At 46.8% G+C, this 24,335-nt stretch overlaps 1 protein-coding gene across 1 annotated transcript in view; it reads left to right on the top strand.

Moving 5' to 3' along the window:
• Window positions 1–24,335, top strand: part of CPXM2 (carboxypeptidase X, M14 family member 2) — a 147,644-nt gene that overhangs the window by 9,072 nt on the left and 114,237 nt on the right. Inside the window, exons 2-3 of the mRNA XM_032281933.1 lie at window positions 2,067–2,165; window positions 21,548–21,657. Of these exons, the coding sequence (XP_032137824.1) occupies window positions 2,067–2,165; window positions 21,548–21,657 (209 nt within the window). The remainder of the gene's footprint in view (window positions 1–2,066; window positions 2,166–21,547; window positions 21,658–24,335) is intronic.

Genomic DNA, 24,335 nt, shown 5'->3' with positions numbered 1-24,335 from the left:
CCAGGCCATGGTGTTGAGGGCTGCCTGGCTCCCATTCTCCCTCCCTGTCCACATGGAGGCCCCAGGGAGGTGGCCCTGGGTGAGGAAGCCTGCTGTGAACACCATCTTCTGGGGCAGGCTGGAAGAGGGTGTTATTTTCCAGAGCTTTGGCTTTTTTCTCACATAGTTTGTGAAACATTTTTCCTTTCTTTTCTTAAAACACCCTATGCGTCCACAAAATCCAACTGAGCCTTTCAAAAGTTATACTCCTGATTTTTGTGGCCCCACGAAGGCCTTTATGGAGCCCTGGGAAGGCTCTAGAGGAGGTGGCTTTCTTCCATGGTTTTCCCACCAGCTTGGATGCTCCCGCCCACAGAAGCAGGACACGGGCTGAGGCAGCATCGGGCAGAGATGTGGGTCCAGCTTCCTACTCTGGCCTTTAGGGAAGTTTCAGTTAATTGGCTTCTAGATGCTAATGGGGCACCTAATTACTTTTATTTTCTTTCAGCTTACATGAAAATGAAAGATACTTCCAGCAGGCCCCACCCAAGAATATAACAAAAAGGGGGTTTCCTTTGGCTGGGCCCAAGGTACTACTTGAATTTCTTGAAGATTTAAGGTTTTCTTAATAAGAGTTCTTTTAGCGGATGGCTGTAGAATAGTCAGAAATGATTTCATTATTGGCAGAATCCACCAGCTTGTTTTGGTATTTCAACTGGCTTTTAAAGTTCAAGCTACGTTTCTTTCTCCACAGATCTGTCCCACCTATTGTTTCTGTTTGATCACTCACTGACTGATTCATTTGTTCATTCATGCATTCATTCATTCGTCACAGCCTCCTGAGTCCCAGATTCTGGAGACAGAGCAGTGAGCCAAGCCAGACGTTGTCCCTGTCCTCCTCAACAGACAAGTCCCATTACCACTGGGATGCTGCCACTCAGGACAGGCGCAGAGCTGTGGTGTGGCTGCCAGCACCCTGCCCAGGTCTTTTTTACCCACAGGGACACACAGCCCCCAGGTACCAGGAGTCTCCACTGCAGGTAGCTCACACCTGCTTCCACCTCTGCAGAAGGGCCCTTGGAAGGCTATATCTCCCACTCTCAGGCTGATCAGACTGTAGCCAGAGGCCAACTGCAGTAGAAATGACAGCTCCTTGTCCTAAGTCAGGACAACCCTGTGTGCAATTGCTCCTCCAGAGCTCCTGTGGGATGGGCTGAGCCCGACTCTGGCTGGGATCACAGCCTTGCTTAGCTGCTTTCCCGACCCCATCCTCCTTCCTTTCCTTCCCTTCTCCCTCAATACATCTTGTGCATTTAAACCTAGGCTCTGCCTAGAGGCAACCTGACCTGAAACAGGTGCTATCAACATCCATCAAGGTGGGTTTGATTTAGTGGGGAGGTCAGGAAAGCCAGTTTAAGGAGGCGATGCCAGAGCCGAGATTTGCAGGATCAATAGGAGCTAATTAGCTTGAAAGTGAAGGGAGCGGCACTCCAGGAGGAGGAACAACGTAGCACAAATTTCTGGTGGGAAAGAAGCATGAGCTGAAGGCTGAGCGGAAGCCAGCGTCGCTGGAGCACGGAGAGGGACTGCGGCGTGAGAAGGAGCCAGGGGGCCAGCAGGAGCATGGCAGGCAGGTGTCGCAGGCTATGCCAAGGAGGCTCCCCAAAGAGGGGCAGCATCCTTACCCACAGGTACCAAGCCAGGGCCTGGGAGAGAGTTAGGTGGGAGAAGCCCAGCAGGGTGGAAAATGCTAGGGATCACAAGTCCGAGGCTCCACTTCCAGTTCCAGAAACTACAAATGATGTCTCTGGGCCTTGGTGAGGGTCAAATATACTACCCCAAAGCGTCCTTCCGTCTTATAATGGTAACAACCTGCAGGTGTACATTGTTTTTATTAGGAGTGTTTATTTTCCTGGGTGTTTCTAATAACACTCTTCCTTTCCTTTAACCAGAGACCCCTTAAAGTTCAAGACACCATCTTTAGGGACAGGGGAGATGGCTGCGTGCAGGAGAGGACAGTCAAGCTCAGCATCCTGAACCAGCCCTGACATATGTGAAAGTAAAGGCGTCTCTCTCTCCCCTTTTAGGTAAAAACAGCAACAAAAAAGGCATGAAAACCAGGAGCTCTGAGAAGGCTGCCAGTGATGATCACCATGTCCGCGCGGCCCATGAAGATGTCAGAGAGAGTAAGTGAGGCTCTTGGAGAGCCCCTACCCCGGTCCTAGCCCCTGTTCACGGAGGGTGGGCGGGTGCAGGCCCCTGGTGCAGCAGCCTGACTGCAGATTCCCTGAGCGTGGGGCTGCCTGGGGCCTGCTGTCTATTCCAATGCATGGTGCGGGGGCGAGGACATCCACGGCAGCTTCTGCGCCACATTCACACTTGTGCACTGCCTCACAGCTCACAGCCAGATTTTCCCGACTGATTCAACTGAAGTCAGTTTTGAATTTCCTGGAGCCCTCGGTTTCTTTTCCCACCTCCCTCTCCTCAAAGACAACCTCATTTCCTTTCTTGTGGGACCTCTTAGCTGCCCATGGCCTTGAGTGTGTATTTCTTATCTCCCAACTTGACCCAGGAGCCTCTGGGGTCAGAGATCAAATCTACTTGCAAAATACGCAGTGCTAGGCGGGCATCTCACAGTCACGTGAATATAGCGCACCTTTAATGACTCACCTTGGAACGTTCACAGATGCTGGTTTGAGACTCGTGAACAATCTCTGGCCTGTGAGCTGTAACTATTACTATTAATCACTACCATTATTATTATTGTATCATTATTCTCAACTGTGGTAACCAGGATAACATTTCTGCTAAAATTAGTAATCATAGCTATTTATTAAGCACTTAAGTGGTAGCCAGGCACTTGGCTATTTGACATCCCCTAGTGCCCCTCTGACTATTGTGGGTATTGTTCTTATCATTATTATCCATATTTTACAGATTAGAAAAATGAGACATAATTTACTAAGGGTTATGCAGCCTCTATGTGGTAAAACAGGGGCATTTGAACCCAAGATTTTCCGATTCTAGATTTTTTGCGCAATATACTGCTTAAAATAAACAATGCATTTCACAGCTTCGCATTTACAGAGGCAGGACTTGTTTTCAGCTGCCGTGTGGGTCCATGAGCCACGTTACAGAGTTGATTGTCACAGATGGAAGTACGTGTTTCCTTAGGCACAATGTAATGATTTGGCACAGTGTTTCTAACCAAGAACTCGCCATCAAAGCAATCGTAGAGATGACTAAGAGTGCATCCTCAAGTGAAAACAGAAGTCAACAACAATGACCTTCTGCATTCACTCACCAAATGTAAAGTATGTTCCTTCTTAAAGTGGGCAGGCACGCACTCCACCCATTGCCCATGAAGAGGACTCGCCGGACCGGGAGAGTCCGTTCTGTGCAGTGCATGCTGGGGCTGTGTTTCTGCTGCTCGACCCTGACAGTGTTGTCCTTTGGGGTCTTCTCTAAATGGTGGGTAACAGGACTCATCATCTTGAGTGGGCCTTGGACATTTTGTGCCCAAGCAGGCTGATAAAACGCCAGCTGTTTCTTCAGGATTACAAATGCCACAGGGCTGACGTGGCTTTGAGAGCTGGCCTCACCTCCCTGGGTCTTGCTGCCATCAGATCGAGTCCTGGTACTTCTTCACTGCCTTATTAATGTTTAAGTGCTTTTAAACATATTTTGCTCAGATTGTTTTTAATAGCTTCAGCAGAAGGGTTGGTTTGGATTATCTTAGTTCTCTATTACCAGAATTGGAAATTCTTAAAATTTTGGGGAGACATTTTCAGAAAGATTTTTGAAGACTCCATTATAAACACACACACACACGCGCGCGCTTGCGTGCACGGACGCCTGAATTTGCCTCCTTTTCTGCCATGGGTACACCCCTCCCCACTGGCCCACCCAGGATTGCTCCCCCGGCCTTGGCCTCAAAGCTCTGTCAGGTTGGGATTACTGGTCTCGCAGGCAGTCATTATGGCTCTGGTTCATTGAATGCCCTAAATGTAATTTTAGCCTATGAAACTTTTTTTACCGAAAAAAAAAGGAGGGGTCGAGGATAGCCTTGGAGGGGAAAAGCAGCTGGGGAGATCTCTGACAGGCAACTTACAGATGGTGGCCATGGAGGCAGGCACATGTGGCAGGGTGGCGTGGCCGTTAGAAACATAGGCCTAGGTCAGGCGCCTGAGCAAGCAAGGTGTGGCCTCGGATGCAGAACTGGGCATTCTCAGAACCCTCGTCTCAGCATCTCCTCAGGTTGCACTGGGGGCCTTGAGGGCAATGCGGCAGAATGTTGCAGTGGTACACGTGACAGCTACATTATGTTCAAGGTGGCGAGCAGAGCGGATGTCAGCCACTTCATTTGCAATGTGGTGGGCAGTACAGACAATGTTAACCACATTGAGTTATGAGGATGGTTGGGATTAAAAGGCTCATCTCAGTTGTGGAAGTCACCCTTAGGCAACTTTGGCTTTTGAGAAAGAGAACATGTACATGGCTGTCACTGTGATTAAGGAGTAGTGTCAGCTGTGGCAAGTATCCAACTACATTTTAGATGCTGTTTTGTAATACTTTAAGAAGTTAGTTGAGTCATTGTTCTAACTAATTCTTCACCTCTTCTCATGTCCACACCCTTTGCTGTGTAACTCTTTACTTCCTTTTACAAAAGCTGGAAGTCCCTTGGCTTTGGGCTGGTCCATGAGCCTTGTTTAGGCTAACAGATGAAGGTGAAGGGGTCATATGTCAGTTCTGAGCCCACGTTTTGGTTGTTTCCATTTTCCTCTGGGGCATCTTGCATCTTCACAAGAAGAGTGTGCATACCTAGACTACTGGTCCTAGGAGGCTGAGCAATGAGTGGAATAGATATGGGTCCAACCAGCAACCCAGAGCTACCCAGCTGAACTCAATTGATCTACACACACCTGAAAGTAAATGCTAATTGTGTGCCATTAAGAGTTTGGTATTGTTTGTTATACAGCAGTAGCTGACCAATACAATGAAGATGAAGAATGACTTTGTTTTTTCCAAGGTTGCATGGCGTTCCATAATATAACCACCTAATAATAGACGTTTATGTTGTTTTCAATTTTTTGCTACTATAAACAGCTTTTGTTGCAATGAAATTATCTTATGCCATGTTATTTACCATGCATTAATTGCAGAATTATTCTCTACTTGGCAATTCCTGCCATAATTTGACCATTTCTGGCCTCTGCTTCCTTTTTTTCCAGCCAGAAGAGGGATTGTTTTTTACACGTGTCCTGAGCTTTCAGCCTCTGCTTACGTGTTCTCTCTATAGGCTATTGGACAAGCATCAAAGTTGGGGTTTGACAGGACAGCTTTGGGATCAGACTTACACTTGAGACTCTGGAAAAGTTACTGACTTCTAGCTGCCAGACTCTGGACAAGTTACTAACTTCTCTATGAATCACGTTCCCCTTCTGTGAAGTGGGAATAATATTACCCTGATAGGCATATTGTGAAGATTAAATAATGTCTGCACAGCGTAGCATCCGTAGCACACAGTAACCTCTCAGCAAACATTAGCTATGATTTTAATTTACCATCTTGAGATTTTTTTTGCTTACTTTAGAACACGGGCTGGCAAACTTCTTTAAAGGATCAGATTGTAAAAATATTTCATGCTTTAGTAGCTGAGAGGCAAAATCAAGGATATTACATAAGTGCTTACATAATAATTTAAAATGTAATCCTTAAAATATTTACCATTTATTTTTATTTCACAGATCATACAAAAACAGCGGTGGGCTGTGTTTGACCTTTACATGGGCTGTGGTTTGTCAACCCCTGCCTTAAAAGTTCAGTGCTCTGCAAATCCCACTTCCAGGAAGCCTCCTCTGATCACCTCTCTTGAGTTTCCTGTGCTTCTTCCTCATGGTCCTGGTTCCCTCTTTCTCGTATCACCGTGATTCCTGTGCACAGCTCTTTGGTTCTGAAAGCCTGTGAATGCTTATGAGCAGGGGCCCTGTCTGATTCATCTCTGGGTAGACCCAGTGTTGGTAGCAGCACTTGACAATGGCAAACCTGTTTGTTGAGTACCCACATTGTGGCAGAGCCAGCATCATGGTGCTCTACAATGCTCAGATGGGTTCTCTATGACCCAGAGTAGCAGCTGGCTCTTTCAAGGAAGTGGTCTTTGATTTCAGTTCTTAGAGCCAGATCTGTAGAAAAGAAACATAATCAGCCAGGTGTGGTGGCTCATGCCTGTAATCCCAGCACTTTGGGAGCTGAGGCTGGTGGATCACCTGAGGTCAGGAGTTTGAGACCAGCCTGGCCAACATGGTGAAACCTTGTCTCTACTAAAAATAAAAAAATTACCTGGGCATGGTGGCACACACTTGCAATCCCAGTTTCTTGAGAGGCTGAGGCAGGAGAATCACTTGAACCCCAGAGACGGAGGTTGCAGTGAGCTGAGATCATGCCATTGCACTCTATTCTGGGTGACAGAGTGAGACTCCATCTTACAAAAAAGAAAAAAAAAAAAAGAATGATGTCCTACCAAGATGGAAGTAGAATGGTTTCTTTGTTAGATGTTGGTGAATGTAAGATGGTTTGATGCATCTCCCTCATGCCTTGGCTGGATGAGATTTGAGGCCTCAATCAGGCACCATACTTGGGGATTGGCCAGCGTAATGTATTTTGTGTGTGTTTTAAGCTTGAGGGTTTTTCACTGCATCACAGACAGTTTGGTTTTTCATGCAAGCTCTTCTTGTAAACCTCTTCTCTTCATTGCATAACCAGACAGTTCCCTGGGGCTAAGTTGGGTCTTTCTCATTGACATCTGGCACAACTGGTGAGGGTGATGTCGCTATTCCCAGACCCCTGGTTCTGGAGGATTTTACTGACCTAGCAGACATGATAAACTGCCACACCTGTATTTCAGACTCCTGTGGGAGTGACAGGGGAGGTGAGGGGCCAGAATTGGGACACAGTCACACCCCTCTTGACAGACTGTGGTTAGGAAGCCCAAGAAATGTGGGCACTGGGAAACCAAAGGTGCCTTGACTCCTTGCTATTTTCCACTTTCTGCTCCATCTCAAACATGCCTAAAAAGTTATTCTTTAGTCTCTAAAATGAAACATGTGCCTTTGAAGGATTTTATAGCATTCCTTTACAATGTGGAGAGTTTTATTTTGTTCTTCCAATGATGGTTTTGTGGCAGGGCCTTTACTGGGTTTGATTAGGGGTTCTGGGCTGGCTGTAGCCTATACGAGACATGTTTGTAAACTGGGTGTGTTTATGAACACCACATGAGCAGTGTGGCCAGTCTGCAGCTCAGGCTTCAGAAACCTTGATCTGAAACCAGAGCCAACAGTGGACTTGCCAGCCTAGAAATACTTCCCAGACAAGGGTTTAGGGGACAGAACTCTGATGTGCTAGGTAGCACTCATAGGTGGCATGAGATTTCCTTCATTTCCATCAGCTACTTGACCCCAAGTGTGGTTCTTATTGACCAAGTACACACTGGTCCATTTAGAGGGGAGACATTTTAGGGCTGTACCTCCTTTGAATCTCCATGACAAAGGCTAGCATATGTGCTTCTGTTGCTCTTGGGGAATTTGTTCTTGGCATACTGCGACCTATCTTGTTTTCATCTTCTCAAGGCTTCTGTGATGAAATCCTCTTTATTCTGTATTACGGACACTGGCATGGATTTAACAGAAAACCAAATTTGCCTTGTTATGCCCTAAAACTTTACAAAAAAATTGGCATTTAAATCACTTGCGGTGGAAGTTGTTCTTGTGGTGAAAGTAGATTTCTTTTCTCGCTTATTAAACATTTGACTGAAAGCAGTAAACACATGCTATAAACTGATCATGTCCCCACAACATTTGTATATTGAAATGGTAATTTACAAGGTGATGGTATTTGGGGGTGGGACCTTTGTGTCTGTGTAGGGGGAGTGAATAGATCATGAGGGTGGAATTCTCATGAATGGGATTAGTGCTCTTGTAAAAGAGACACCCAAGAGCTCCCTTACCCTTTCCTCCATGTTAGGACACAGGGAGAAGATAGCCACTGTCTATGAACTAGGCCCTCATCAGACACTGAATCTGTTGGTGCCTTGATCTTGGACTTCTCAGCTTTCAGAAATGTGAGAAATAAGTTGAGCCCAGTGGCTCACTCCTATAATCCCTGCACTTTGGGAGGCCAAGGCAGGTGGATTGCCTGAGCTCAGTAGTTTGAGACCACCCTGGGCAACATGGTGAAACCTCATCTCTACTAAAATACAAAAAATTAGCCAGGCGTGGTGATGCATGCCTGTAGTCCCAGACGCTTGGGAGGCTGAGGCACGAGAATCGCTTGAGGCGATGAGGTGGAGGTTGCAGTGAGCCACTGCACTCCAGCTTGGGCCACAGAGTGAGACTCTGTTTCAAAAAAAAAAAAAAAAGAATTAAAGAAAAAAAGAAATGTGAGAAATAAATTTCTGTGGTTTATAATCTGGTACAACTTGAGTAGACTAAGACAAGCACTAAGTACCAAATGAGAAGGTGATTGCTTCTTTACTATTTTGCAGTGCCACCTGTGTGTTGGATATCAAGTATCCATACATGCCTGGTTTTCTTTTCAGGCTTACTGTTGTTTATCATTAATTCATTTTTCTACCCATGCTTGAAATATCTCAATTTCTTAATTACTGTAGCTTTACAACAAATCTTGACATCTGGTAGAGCAGGACCCGCTCTTCTTTAGATGTTTTGTTTATTCTTGACCCGTTGTGTGTACTTGTAAACATACGTGCACAAATTTCATCAGCTAGTCAAGTTCTACAAAAATCCTCTTGGAATTTTGATTTAGATTTGCACTGATTTTATGAATCAATTTGGGAGAATGAACACATTTACAACATTGACTCTTCTAATCCATGAATATGGTGTATCTCTCCTCTTACTAGACCTTCTTTAATATCACTCATAAAAATTTATCTCTAGAGGTCTTATATGTCTTTTAATAGATTTATTCTTTGATGCTTGCTATTCTGTGATACCTTTAATTTCAATATTCTACTGTTTATTGCTAGACTACAGGTGTATAGTTAATTTTTGTATGTTGATTATTCAGCATTCTTGTTAAACTCTTATTAATTATATATTGATATTTGAGTACAAAATCATAGTGTATATGAAATAATGACAATTTTGTTTTTTCCTTTTCAATTCTTATACTTTTATTTATTTTTTCTTTACTGTGTTGGCAAAGACCCCTGTTCACAGGGAATAGACCTTCCTTGTGGGTTTTAATTCTGCTTTTGCAGTTTTAGTTTTCTTGCTATTTTGCCTTATTTAAAATATTTTTCTGTTTATCCTTTTCTTTAGCATTCTTTTTTTTTTTTTTTATGATGAGTAGTGGCCGCCATGGCTCTTGGATTATACATAGGATAAATGGTGTCTGGGTAAAATACTTTCCTAGCTATCACATCAAGTTACTTTCAACGTCACATTATTTCTCTGAGTATTTTGGATGGTGTGCCTCCTTTGATGTTCTTTTGGTGGAATTTTTTATTCTGCACAGACTGAACATTAGTGATCGTTCTTTATTGATTTTTGAATGAGGCAAGATTCAGCCAGATTTTCTCCAGGAGGGGCAGTCTAAGCCTTTTCTCAGATCTATAAGTGTTGACTAGCTCAAAATGCAGAACCTCTAATACAGAAGAGTTTCTTCTGGTTTCTAGCAGCCTTTTGTCTTTTATGTATTGTTCTTCTGAGGTCTCAACTTCAGGCTTCCCTTCTACTCCCAGTCAGTAACCATTACTCCTGCTTCTCCTCAAAAATAACCACTATCAGATAAAACTTTGCCTGTTTTGAACTTAATATTCATAGGCTCATACATTGTATGCTCTTTTGGGTCTGACTTATTTTGCTCAATATTACGTTTATGAGATTTATCTGTGTTGTTGTATATAGTATGGTTCATTTATTTTTTATTGATTTATAGTATTCTAGTACATGACTGTACTGCAGGCTATTTATTCATTCTCTTGTTGATGGGCATTTGGATTGTTTTCAGTTTTTGGCTATTACAAATGGTGCTGTTAGGACCACTCTCAAATAAGTCTTTTGGAATATATGAGTGTATTTTTTGCTGCGTGTATACCTATAAGAATTGCTGGATCGTAGTGTATGACTAAGTGCTGCTGGAGATTTTTTCAAATTGATTGTACCAGTGAACACTTCTACCAGCAGTGAATGACAGTTCTAGTTGCTTTACATCCTCACCAGCATTTGATATTGTCGGTCTTTATTTTATTCATGTTGGTGGGTATATACTGACATCTCATTGTGGTCTTAATTTTCATTTTCCTGATGACTAGCCACTAATGCTTACTTACCATAAGGATAACCTCATTTGTGAATATGTGCTCAGTTCTTTTGCCTGTTGCTTTTCTTGTTGATTTATAGGAGGGTTTTTTTTTGTTTGTTTTTCTTGAAAATACAGTGAATATGAGTCTTGTATCAGATACATGCATAGTGAATGTATTTTCCCACTTCTTGGCTCACTTTTAACTCTAACGGAGGTGGCTTTTGAATAATAAATGCTCTCAAATTTAATATAAACCAATCATCAACATTTTTTTTGTGGTCAGTACTTTTTGCTTTGTGATGAGAATGTTTTTTGCCCACCCCAAGGTCATGAAGATATTTTCATATTGTCTTCTAGTGACAAAGTTTCCTTTTATAGGAACAAATTTTCATTAAACTAATTTGATTTAAATAGAAACATTAAGGAAATAATAGTGCAGGTGGTACATGGATGTGGAAAAATTCATGAAGATGATAATAAGCAAGTGCTTGAGGGTTAAGAAATGCTCTTTTGAATCAATAATGCCTTTTTTTGAGTCTTATAAGCAATGTGTAAAGAACAGTGTTAGTTTTCCATGATAATGCAGACATAGGGATTATCAGTTATATTGGATCATAATACAAATTCATTCATTTATTTGGAAGCATTGGCTGGGCATTGGGAATTCAAGGATGAAAACTTGTCATTGCTGATCTAGAGGCTCACAGCCTGTTCAGGGAGACAGACTACACTACCAGGTAACAGTGTGGACTTTTTCTTTCTTTTCTTTAAAATTGTACTTTAGGTTCTGGGGTACATGTGCAGATCATGCAGGATTGTTGCATAGGTACACACATGGCAGTGTGGTTTGCTGCCTCCATCCCCCCCATCACCTACATCTGACATTTCTCCCCATGTTATCCTTCCCCAACCTCCCCACCCCCCACTGTCCTTCCCTTGCCGCCCCCAACAGACCCCAGTGTGTGATACTCCCCTCCCTGTGTCCCTGTGTTCTCATTGTTCAACATCCACCTGTGAATGAGAACATGTGATGTTTGGTTTTCTGTTCTTGTGTCAGTTTGCTGAGAATGATGGTTTCCAGTTTCATCCATGTCCCTACAAAGGACACAAACTCATCATTTTTTATAGCTACATCGTATTCCATGGTGTATATGTGCCACATTTTCCTTGTCCAGTCTATCATTGATAGGCATTTGGGTTGGTTCCAGGTATTTGCTATTGTAAACAGTGCCACAATGAACATACGTGTGCATGCATCTTTATAATAGAATGATTTATAATCTTTTGGGTATATACCCAGTAATGGGATTGCGGGGTCAAATGGAATTTCTATTTCTAGGTCTTTGAGGAATCACCACACTGTCTTCCACAATGGTTGAACTGGTTTACACTCCCACCAACAGTATAAAAGTATTCTTATTTCTCCACATCTTCTCCAGCATCTGTTGTCTCCAGATTTTTTAATGATTGCCATTCTAACTAGCATGAGGTGGTATCTCAATGTGGTTTTGATTTGCATTTCTCTAATAATCAGTGATGATCAGCATTTTTTCATGTTTGTTGGCTTCATATATGTCTTCTTTTGAAAAGTGTCTGTTCATATCCTTCACCCACATTTGGATGGGCTTGTTTATTTTTTTCTTGCAAATCTGTTTTAGCTCTTTTTCTAGGAGGTTAGGCTAAAGGCAGGTGTACGTAGCCTGAGAGGGTTGAGTGCAGGGGAGGAAGTCTTGGGAGACTTTTTAGACAGAGTTAGCCACTGAGCTGGACATTTAAGAAGAAGGTAGATGGTCAAAACCTTTGAGGTTGAGGCTCTGGGCTGCCTCCAGATGTCAGCCACTATAGCCAGCATGGGCTGGAAAGAGAGTTTCCTCTGTTGGACCCACTGGGGCCTGGGAAAGAAAATCTCAGAGCTTGCATAGCCTCACAGGTAAAAGACCTCAGCCAGGTTTGCAGGGACTCTCTTCTGAGACTGGTTGTCTCAGAACAATCACTTGGAAACTTCAGACTAGTGGTGGGTTCCTTTGGCGTCCTATTGATCAGTTTCTGGGGAGGGGTTAGGGCACCTTTCCTTTAAGTTCCCTGGGAGATTTTGATGCTCAGTTGGGGTAAGAGCTGCTGTCTGGGGAAGCCCAGTGATGAGGGTCTGGAGGATCCTCTCTGCTGTGGTGGGTGTTAAAGAGCTTTCGAAGGACGACTGGATAAGGCTGAGAATGGCTCAGAGATTTCCCAAGATCCAGAGAGAGGTCCTGCCCCTCAGGGAAGCCAGTGGTATCTGAGAAAGGCAGAGAGCTACTGCAGACAGATCTTCAGTGCCCTGGGAAACTGCCTCCATACTTCACTGATCAAAGGCAACGTCAAGTTCAGAAAGACAAAGGGAAGAATTCTGTTAAGTCGAAGCTACTCCATTTATAGTTGACAATGAAAGCAACAGTTCAGGATGGCTGTGTGCTTATTCCTGGCAGTGCCCACCATGTCTTGAGGCAATCAGAGCAGGCCATGGGTCTTGGACTCTGAGCTCTGCTCGTCCAGTGCAGGATGCCTGTCTTGGCTCCAGCTCTTTTCCTGGTGTGACCCCAAATACCACCAAGCAACTTCGTTTGTGTTACACTCTAGAGTTTCCAGGTCAGACAGAGGTGGTGTAAATTTGTGCTTGAGATTTTATAACTCAGACACCTAAAGGCTATTTAACTGTGTTCGGCATCCCTGAGTCTCAGCTTGTTCATGTGTAAAATGGCGCTACGATGTCCATCTCTTGGGGTCATTGTGCAGATTCAATGACAGGAGTCTCTAGCCAGTCTGGCTCTCTGTAGTTACCTGCAGGTTTGCCCTATTGCTCCCCAAATAACTACATTTTTAAAACAATTTTCATGACATGACTCATGAAAGTCCCCCACCCTCTGGATAAATTTGGGCTACTGAAGGTGGGGTGTTGGGGTCAATGCCAGATTCAGGATTCTTTCTTATGTGCTATAGTCTCATTGTGCCCTGGAACTTCTGGACTGCAAAGGCCACCATGATCTTATATGCAATGGACATTTGCAATTTGTTCAAGAGTTGCTGTGCATAAATGGTGACGATGATGATGATGAGGACTAATGAATCTGTGCCAGAGGGCGAATGTCTCTTTTGTAAAGTAGCTGCAATGCAGACACTGCTAGCAAGAGACAGATCTAAGGCAGTGCATGTGTGGGGTGGGGTAGAATGAGGCAGGGGACCCCACGCTCCCCTCCTGAGGAATAAAGGGTGAGACTGGGCGATGGCACCCTGCTCTGTGTGGAGTGTTCTCAGAGAGGCGTGCTCTCTTTAAGAGAAAAGCAGGTTCATCCTGGATGACTGTCATTCTCCTTTCCCCTGGATTGTGACACATCTCGGATCTCTAATTAATATTTTCCTGAAGTGTTTTCACACTTTTTTTCTGTGTTCTCCTCACCCACATGCTTCTCAGGATTAGATCTTTTTTTCTTCCTAGAAGCAACAGAAACTTGATTTAATGGTAAAGGATGAATTTGTTTGTTTTAGGGGAGGAATGGGGAGCTCATCTGGAGGCTGTTGGAACAGATTGGCTCAAGAGTCACTGAAGGATTGACTGCCGGAGCCGGAGCCCGCTTTCCTGCAGCCTGGCTGGGAACCCCCGGGGATGAAGAGCTGCCAATGAGTTTCCCATTTATTTCAAGCACTCTTTAAACCTAGTAATTAAATCATCAATTGACATTGTAATACAAATATGTTACAGTTCCAACAAAGATTTTTTTTTAACTTTCTGATTACAGACATTTAAATTAAGCTTTGAAATGCTTGGTTCTCCTCCATTTTGCTTAGCCATCGATGCACACTCTTGTCTTCCTCAGTGATGTTTTCTGAAGGATGGAGAAAAGTCCTAGTCCTTCGAAGTGGGATTGTGATTGACAGGTCCTTGGAACGGGACCAGATGTTTCTTTGAGAATTTAAAGTCGATGAAATTCTAACCTCTCATTCTCACTTTGCCATGCTTTTGGAGTTCTTTGGCTGGCAGAGTCCTCTAGACTCATTTTGCGGGAAGTGCTGTGCAGTCCTCTGTGTTTGCTGCACCTGCCAGTCACATGCTTGCTTGCCTTTGTTATATGTAAAATTTTGATGCCACAAAAGAAATAGCACTCGAAAATAAATCCCCTCAGCCAGGCAGTTTACTTCTATAGAAGGGTGCACCTTACAGATGGAGCAATGGTGAGTGCACACCTAGACAAGGGAGGAGAATGGGTACTTATTCCTAATGGGGGCCGCTCTTACTGCTGTGTCATTCCCCTATTGGCTAGGGTTAGACTACACAGTCTAGACTAATCCCAATTGGCTATTTTAAAGAGAGCAGGGGTATGAGCTGGAGGGGCAGGATGGGTAGTTTGGCAGGAAGGATGGTTACAGGCAGGTCAGAGCAGGTAGCCAGGGTGACCTAGGTCAAAGCAGGTGACCAGAGCAGGTGGCTGGGGCAGGTGACTGAAGCAGGTGACCGGGATGAGTCAGGACAGAGCAGGGGACGGGGGGAACAGATGTGAGCTACTGATTAGAACTGGTGGAGAAGGTTATTTACTGAAACTACAAGGAAGTTAAACTTTAAAATGGAGGATGAAGAACTGAACATACTGACATACTGACTCTTTGAAGAGAAATTGAGAACTTATTGTATCCAACACCTTTGTGTCTATGTTTCTGGGCGCGTGATTCCAGCTGTTCTTTCAGTAAAGGCCTATGATTATGGTGTGAGTGTGGTACATTTTCTGAGTATTCATGTGCCTGAAAAGGCCTTAGTTACTGTTGTTGAAAAAATGCGAACTTTGAATGAAGAGGCCTTCCAGACAGGCTTTGTGTGAGCGACATGGCTGTTTACTCACCTGGGTGCAGGTGGGCTAAGGCCGAAAAGGGCATTAGCCAAGGGCAGTGGGGTAGGAGTTGGTTTTATAGGTTTGGGTAGTTTTTTTGGGGGGCGGGGTGTTGCAGAGTAAGTTCAGTTACAGTGGTGGGGTTGGGTGAGAGGTATTTACATTATCATAAGAACAGGTAAGATGGCAGGGTTGGGTGAGGGGCTTGTCCGGCGAAGCTCCACAGGGCGGGCGATGGCGAACACAGGCAGGTGGTGGGAGACTTCAGCCAAGGCAAGCAGGACTTCAGACTGTCAGGCTCCAGGCTTGCATATGGAGACCTGACAACCGTGACTGTTGACTGTAACTTAGTGCTAGTGGCTTCCAGACCCCAGTTTCTTTTCCTTCAGTCCTTAGAATGCACAGGTTGCTCCTGCAAAGTCCTGTGCTAGTCTGACAGTCACTCCTGGTCATCTCGTGGCCGTCCTAGACAAGCCTGGGACCGTGGCGGGAAGACGGTGCTTGTCTCCCTTCTGCCATCTCTACCCTTCTTTTGAGATTTCTGGTTCTGAAGACATGGGGGTCTCCTGGACACCGGTTCATTCATGCTTTGGATCTTGTCTGGCTGCTTATTGCCTCAGAGAAGCTGCCTAGGGGTTATGGTGTTAGCAGCAGTTCCCCATTGTGGCTGGGGTCCAAAGACCAGGGTGTAGCCCAGAGACTGAAGTGATGACAATGATGTCACTTCAGGGACCAGGAGTGGCCTTGAGCACTGGCCTAAGCGAGTGGGAGCTGCTGGTATCTGGCAAATTGTTTGCACTGTGTTCCCTCTAGGCTTTGTCAGCCCAGGGTGCAGCTGAGAGAGGCCCCCATCCACTTTTTAAGGCTCAGCAGGCCTGGGAACTGCAGATGGTTTCAAGTGTTTTGCCCTAGCCCCTGTGGCTCTGAGGGCTCTGGACCATTCTGCAGGTTTAAAATTCCCCACCCCTCCTCTCTGTGGAGTGGCTTAGCATGCTTTGCTTCATCCTGCATCATTTTCTCCCCACTATAGCATTGTTCCCCTTAGCAGGAGAACTGAAGGGGGAGGAGCAGGTCATTTTATTCATTTTGGACATTGAGTAGACCTGTCAAAGATCTCTAGGATGGGCCCAGTGTGGTGGCTCACGCCTGTAATCCCAGCACTTTGGGAGGCCAAGGCGGGTGGATCACCTGAGGTCAGGAGTTCGAGACCAGCTTGACCAACATGGTGAAACACTGTCTCTACCAAAAATACAAAATTAGCTGGGCATGGTTGCAGGCACCTGTAATCCCAGCTACTTAGGAGGCTGAGGCAGGAGAATTGCTTGAACCTGGGAGGCAGAGATTGCGGTGAGCCAACACCTTACCACTGTACTGCTGCCTGGGTGATAAGAGCGAAACTCTGTCTCAAAACAGAATAAAACAAATCTCTAGGATGATGCTTCTCAGGGTAGAAAGAAAAGGAGAAAAATGAATAAGTTGAAATATTCTGAAATTCATCAGAGTGGAGTATTAAGTGTGGTGAATATTTCAATATTCTGTATTTTGAATTAATTTAGAATTTTTAAAGCAAAAGAGAATTTTCCTCTTTTATTTTCTAGTCCCTTACTTTCCCGTCCTTCAGTATAGGAAAATGCTGCCTTCCTAAATGTAGAGATTCCTGTGTCAGACATCAATATAATTCTTTAAGATGGGCTTAGGAACTTTTCCTGGGATGCTTGATTCCGACATGGGGTTTTGCCTTGTTGATCTTTGCATAAAGGGATGCAGGATAGAGAGCTTGTGCTTAGACTACTTTATGCTTAAACTTCTTATTAACTTTTAAAAAGTATTTTAAAATGGGATTTTGGGAAGGCAGGTAGCTCCCAGCTGGCTTAGTGGGTAGTTTTTTCAGTGCCTGCAGGATTCCGTACTGTGGGGCATGGTGCCCTGCATGGGGCAGGGTTACAGTAACATTTGTTGGGTTGCACTGATGGTCATGGAAACAGGGTGAAGTCAGAGTAAGGCAGACGTGGGATGGAAGATAGGAGAGGAGGCTATAAAAGGAAAAACTAAAGAATAGAAGATTAGAAGATTGATGAGATAAGAACTTTCTGAGTGAAGCTGATGTTACTGCTGTGTGCCTGATACTGGGGCTTCTGCCACCTGAGTGTGAAGGGCCAGAGTGCCGAGGAGGGAGCAGTAACAACCTGGAGGAGCTTCTTCTGCAGCAGACGTTGGCAGATGACTGGGTATTTGCTTCAGCTGCAGATCGCAGGCGGCTTACTCCAGCCCCAGCATTCACACCTGCAGCCGATGGGAGCCTCCAGGCTTCTGAGGCCTGCCCCCGACGTCAACAGGCCGGTCTCCAGACAAGCAAGTGGTCTGAGTTTAAACTTTTGTTTTTTTTTTTTTTTTGAGACAGGGTCTCACTCTGCAGCCCAGGCTGGAGTGCATGATCTCAGCTCACTTAACCTCTGCTTCTGGAGTTTAAGCAATTCTCCTGCCTCAGCCTCTCGAGTAGCTTGGATTATAGGCATGTGCCATCACACCCGGCTAATTTTTGTATTTCTAGTAGAGATGGGGTTTCACCACATTCGTCAGGCTGGTCTCGAAATCCTGACCTCAAGTGATCCACCTGCCTTGGCCTCCCAAAGTGCTGGGATTATAGGTGTGTGCCGCTGCACCCGGCCCTGACTGTAAACTTTGTGCATGTGATTGGTCGCTGATTGGTATAGACAATGCCTGCAACATCTCATAGCTGAGGTGTGGGCTCTGAAGGTGGATTGTTAAAGGAAAGGGAGGGCTCTCTTAGGAAGTCAGTCTGAGGGCGACGAGCCTGTGCCACAGCAGGGAAAGACTGCCCTCGGGGTGGTGGAAAGAAAAGTCCAAACAAGGAAGGAAGGTCTGGACTGAGAAGGAAGAGGAGGAAGAGCAAAACAGTGTGTGATGGAAGCCAGGCCGTGCTTGGTGTGGGGGTGGAGGAGTGTCTGAGAGGGAGAAACTGCGGGGCCCAGAACACAAGAAACGGAGAAGAGGCTGAGGAGTCCCAAACGGCCACAGAGTGACCAGGGCCACTGTGAATTAATGGAGACAGACGCAAAAATCCCAGGAAAGAAAAAAAAAATTTCAGGAAAGGAAGGGAGAGAGGAAGTGGAGATGGAGGTGTTGCCCCTCCGGGTACTGGCCAGCAGGAGAAGGCAGTTGGTAGAAGTGATAACTCCGAAGCTGGATGAGGCTGCCCCGGGCTGTGTTCACCCTCCGCTCTGGACAGCAGCTGCCGATACCTGCTCTGTGCCCCGTGTCGGTTGTGAGCCTGATGTCCCTTTGTTTTGCTGATGGCACCCTGATCTCAGTGGGCAGCCAGGCGACCAGGTGAGTCAGGCCCTCTCTGGAGGCAAGTGTGAGGTCGCGTGGAGACTCAGAGGTGTGATGGGAGTGGACAGTGCCATTAGAGTCCACCGCTCTGCTGCCTAGATGACAGGAGCTCTGTGCCCTTCCACCTGCCCCTGTCCTATGTCTGGCTTCTGTCCGTCTTACTTTCTGCCATCCCTCTCATCTCTCCAGGGATTTCCCTTCTTCTCTAAATTGGCTGTGGTGGTTTCTTACAACCAAACGGCCCTCACTAACCCACGTGGATCAGTAATTCTGTCTTTGCCTTTCAAGGACATTGTGTTTTCTCTGTGTGGAATCTCTAGCTTCTTTGTAAGTGGCACAGGCGGTGGAGAAGGCTTCCAAACAAAGCTCAAGGCTCTAAAGATAGCATCATCTAATAAGGACAAAAAATCCCAGTGTCAGAGCATTGGGTTGCTGTAAGACCACGTTTGTGAGAGGGCCAAGTTCATGTGTGTTTATCTGGGCTTCCCACCAAAGCCATCATTTGTGCTATGGGTGGAGGGAGTGAAGTGTCTGGCTTTGCCGTGACACCATCACAGGAGTGGACTAGTGGGCAGTTAGATGTGGCAGCTGCCGACGCTGCTGGCTGCGGGAACAGCCCTTGCAGTTGTGAGGGATGATCTAGCTCGTGAGAGGGCAGGCACTGCATTTCCAGTTGCTATTAGATGTGCACCCATGAAACATCTCACTTGTGGACACTTTCTTTTCACCCCTTGTGTGTCTTGGCAAGAGGATGGGACAGAGCTTCAGTCTATTGACAGAAAGGCAATTTTGATGGATGTGTAATTTTAGTCAGGTACCTCCTTTTTTGAATTAAAATATTCATATGCATAGGAGTCGTTCTCTTTTTCTGGAAGCAATGTTTGGAATAGCAGTTATTGTTGCTTACTGAGCTGGCACATGATCTATATGTGTCTGCCTGTCCATCTGGTGGGCTATCTGTCCATCTGCCTGTCTCTCGCTTTGACTGTATAAATGATATAAATAAAGGTGACTTTGCTGAAGGAAGTCCATGGAACTCACCCCTGCTGTATCTTCTGCTGTGGAGGAAAGACCCAGTGGATGGGAACACTTTCAGCGTGGCAATGAAATAAGTTCATAAGATGGCAGCACATCTTTTCTGTGTTTCTGATACTTGGTTATGTGGGACTGTTGTGGGTATGTATTGAGTAACAGGACATGGAGGGACAGGACCTGTGCCTGGTTCCCCATCAAGGTCTGAAATCCCCCAGGTCTCTTGAGCCTGGAACCAGAGCTGGCAGAGTGAAGATGAATAGAGGCTATTTCCAGGCCACCAGAATTGCCTGACAGAACCTGCTGCCTAGCCAGCTGGGTGTCACAGTCAGTGGGTGGGATCTCCCTCTCAGTGGGTGGGGCCTCTCAGTGAGTGGGTTCTCTCAGTGGGTGAGATCTCTCGGTGGATGGGGCCTCTCAGTGGGCGGGATCTCTCGGTGGGTGGGGTCTCTTGGTGGGTGGGGCCTCTCAGTGGGTTGGGTCTCTCAGTGGGTGGGATCTCCCAGGACAGGCTGGTTATTCCTGAGAATGCTGACTGTGTCTAAGCAGGACAGGCTGAGACCAGGTGATGGGGAGAAGAGCAAGGACTGAGCAGGAGATGAGGATGAGAATGGGGCACAGCAGGGCAGCAGCCCCAGCTTAGGGAGCCCAAGAGCTCAAGCCAGAGCCCAGGCTCCTGGGGCCAGGCTGAAGGATGTCCTGGAGTCCAGCCTCTCAGAAGGGATGGGTAGTCTAATGAGTCAGTGGCCTTGACTCTCAGAGCTTGCCCTGGTTTCTGACTAGGCCCTCTGGTGGGTACCAGTGACCACCAGGGTCTGTGAGCCCCAAGAGGTGAGTGACACCTGACAGAAGGGGCCCACTGTCCGGAGATCAGGGTGGAGGGCATGGGCCCAGACTCCCAGCCCTCTCAGAGAGTGATGGGGTGTGGGATTATAACCTGGGCTGAGGGGCGAAGCTGCGGAGGTGCTAGACCACGAGAGCGGCAGGGTGGGGCCGCTGGGACAGCATGAGGAGGTTCTGTGAGGAGGCAGGGCTATTGGAGGCCAGCAGCAAGGATTTCTGTGTATGTAGTGTGGGAAATAACCTTGCTGGTCAGATGCTTGAAGTCAATTTCTGGTAGGCAGGGTGGAGAATGGCTCTGTGAACATATGGACCCAGGAACTGCCCCCACGTGGGTCAGATTCATGTCCTTCAGGCCTGGAAGGTGTGAGGGCAAACCCTGGTGAGGGAAATGGGCATGGTAACCAGGCTTTCCTCTGTGAGGTCAGCCTCAGGTAGTTGGCATGCCTGCTGCACACAGCCCCTCAATGCAGGGCCTCCAGGTCATCGTATGGCCCCCACTCACTGCATAGCCTTTCATATTCACTGTGTACACCCCTCCCCCTTCACTAAATGCTTCACCATTCACTGTGGTGGGTGTGGGGGCAAGCAGCAGCACAGGGGTCAGGACACCCGACTCTGGGTGCTGCTGTAACACTGTCATTCTTCCGGACAATGGGCTAGGCTGGGACAATCAAGCACTGGTGTTTTATTCCAGGGGCAAATGGTGTTTACTAGCTGTGTTTCATGCTATCCATTTTGCCAAGAATGGAAAACAATAGATTTTTTTCTACTTATATTGCTCTGCTCATTAGCATGCACGATATAAAGCCCAGAGTTGCTGAAGCAAAATCAGCAAGTTCTGATTAATTTGCAGAGCTCCAATGATGCTTCCTGACTGAGTCACGTTGGCGAAGGATCCTTAATTGGGAACAGCCTCAGACAGTAGCATGGACAGCAAAGGAGAAGGAATATCAGAGCGAAAACACCCCTAAAGCAAATGCCAACAAGAAAGAACATTGGCTTAATGCTGACAGTTCAACCAGCCCTGCCTGAAAAGATGGGGCATGCCTGTGGATGGGAGTTCAGGGGAATATGGAAAAGCATGCAGCCAGATTTAGAAAATAAGAAGCTCATCCCTTTCAGCATCTGTCCTTGTTTTTAACAAGCACTGTCCTTTCCAGGTTGCCCACCTCTTGGTCTGGAAACCTTAAAAATCACAGACTTCCAGCTGCATGCCTCCACAGCGAAGCGCTATGGCCTGGGAGCGCATCGAGGGAGACTCAACATCCAGGTACCTGGCCCTGTGGTTGGAAGGATTTTGACTGCATTGTTTATTGCTCTGGTTCCTTGAGCTTGGGTCAGATCCCATGCCCTGGATGTAAAATGCATTAGCCCAGATTCTCACAGCAAGAAAGGATATTGCTGAATGATCCTAATTTTACAGAGAGAGCTCTGAGACTCAGGGAGGCAATGTCTTCTTCAAAGACTGTAGTGAGAAAAAGTGAGACCAGTGGTACCTGGACCCAGGTAGTTCTTCTTCCGCCTTTTGAACACTTCTCTTCTACATGCTGTTGGTCTGGAAAGGACAGGGGGAAGGTGGAATGCCTGAGGCATGGCGAGGCAGAGCTGTGGCACACGAGGCCGTGGCATTTGTCTTCTCTTGCCTCCCTGCCAATGTGTCTTGTCTCTGCCACACACAGCTCTTCCAGGCTTTCCTGTGGCTCCCTCCATTGCGTTCCCCCAGCTCAAGCCCTCAGTGGCTCCTAGGGCCAAGCACATCATGGCGGGCCTCCCTCCTGAGGACGGTCAAGGGCCTTCCTGAGCTGGGGCCTCAAGACTGTCGGGCCTCCGGCTCTGTCAGTCCCATCAGTCAAAGGGCTTCTCCAGGAAAGTGAGCTCCTCCCTGCACACTCCACACGCCACCCAGTTCTTGTCTCCAGGCCTTTTCTGTAGCAGGTTCCCCTCCCTGGAACTTCCATTGTGTTGATTCGCTGACCTGCCTTTGCTGGGCAGCACAGGAGGCTCTCCATGGATGGGCCTTCCAGCAGGGCACAGCCAGCTAGACCGTCCTCACTTCATCTCTCCGGCCTCCGGTAGTCCTTCACCCATGAGAGGCCCACCCCAGGGAGACCCCAGGCTCGCCTTGGAGAATGCATTGGCCAAGCACACGCTCCTGCCTGTGGTCCGGGTGAAAAGGAGGCGTGCTTGGGAATCACATCAGTGCTATTTATCTTCATGTTTTTTTTTTTCTTTAGTGGCGTATTATTCACCCTGATGCCTTCTCACAGGCATCTCCATGCCTGCTCTTAGACTGGGAAGTTGCTGCTTTCGTAGCCAAATCTGGGCCCACCATCCCTAGCCTCTGGCTCTGACCTCACTCGGGTACCTAGTGTCGGCCTCAGAGAGGGCGGCGTTGCTTGCAGTGTGTGTTTGTGGGCTTCAGCATACAGCCCCAGCCCCCCACAGGGAGCTCACTGGGCTAAATCGGGGTGTCAGCAGGGCTGTGCTTCTGTGTCTGCTGGGGACACAGGGAAATGGGGACGAGGTCAGCCCACTTTTGTGGTTTGCGTCTTCCAGAGCCAGCGCCACATGCAGTGTGATTCCACTGTCACAGGTGCATAATTTAAGTCAGCATGCTCCAAAAATACATCTCCCCACACAGAATAGTTTGAAATGCAGTTTAAAAATAACCACATCTTGTCTCACATACGAGTATTTTGTAGGCGTGTTGAGCTAATGGGATTTTGTGATCGAGAAACACCAAGATGTCAGAATTAGAAACTGTGTTTCATACCCTAGTACAGGCTCTGAGCTGGTTTAGCCAGCCCCGTGCCAGCCCAGGACTCTGCAGGCACAGATGTGGCCGTGGTCCTGGCTGGAAGGCATGGGGCTCGCAGCTTGGGTGCTGGTGCTGGTCGCTCTGCTGACCAGCTGTGTGGCCTTGGGTGAGATGCCCTCCTTCTCCGAGGCACAGTGTCGTCATCAGGAGTGTGGCTTCAGGTCCTACATCAGGTCCCACTGATGGGTCTGCCTCCTTCCTGGTATTGTGAGGGTCAAAAGGAGTATAGAAAGAGAATTGTCTTTGGCCGTTCTCAAATGTATATTCTTACCCATTAGCGTTCATTCTGGCAGCAGACCATTGTGAGGTGCCTGCTATGTGCTGGGCACTGAAAGGGCCATGACAAAAGGCCCTAGGGGTTCTCTGCCTTCAAGATGCTTCAGTCTCTAGCAGAGGGAGAGCGGGAATCAGCTCCACGCATTATTGGCATGGTGCTAAGTGCCTTATACATGTTATTTCATTTATTCCTCCAACATGGAAGACAAGTACTGTTATTATTCCCTTTGCCTTATAGAAAACAGACACAGGGAGGATGGAGTGACTCAGCTCACATTTCCCAGGAGAGGCAGATTAAGAATCCAGGCAGCTTGAAACCTTGAGTTGTTGCTCCTAACGATGCCATAAAACTGCCTCCCAAGTCAACAGATAGAAGTGGTGTAGGTCCAACAGCTGGAATAGTGATCAAGCCGTGTATATCTCTTTTCTGACAATTATCTCACATTGATTTACTCATCTGCACCCTCGCCAAATGCTGAGCCACTTGCAGAAAATGTGACTCTTGCCTTTCTGGGTATTCCCCACCCCGTGTGAGTGCGGCGTCTGCACATATGGATGCGCCGAATCAACAAAGCTTCCGTGTAGTGGCTGCAGTGCTTAAGGGAGCTTAGGCGCTGCCGTGAAGCCTAGGAGGAGGCAGGACATGTGTTTTCCTAGTGCATATTTGTCCTGTGTGGTTGGCACACATGGGGATGATGTCATGATGACACAGAAGCAACATTGGTTCATGTGCGACTTTTGCAAGTCTGTGAATGGTCTGTGGAACCGAGCGTCAGCACCTGGCCACAGAGTGTCCTATCACGGGGGAGTGTGGAGTATATGAATGGCCTGTGGGACTGAGCACCAGCACCTGG

Source organism: Sapajus apella, unplaced genomic scaffold (genome assembly GCF_009761245.1).
Source record: "Sapajus apella isolate SASKATOON/1434 unplaced genomic scaffold, GSC_monkey_1.0 scaffold13, whole genome shotgun sequence".
Taxonomy (NCBI): Eukaryota; Metazoa; Chordata; class Mammalia; order Primates; family Cebidae; genus Sapajus; species Sapajus apella.
Note: the sequence above shows the minus strand (reverse complement) of the source record. Positions and strands in the feature narration are given on the sequence as shown.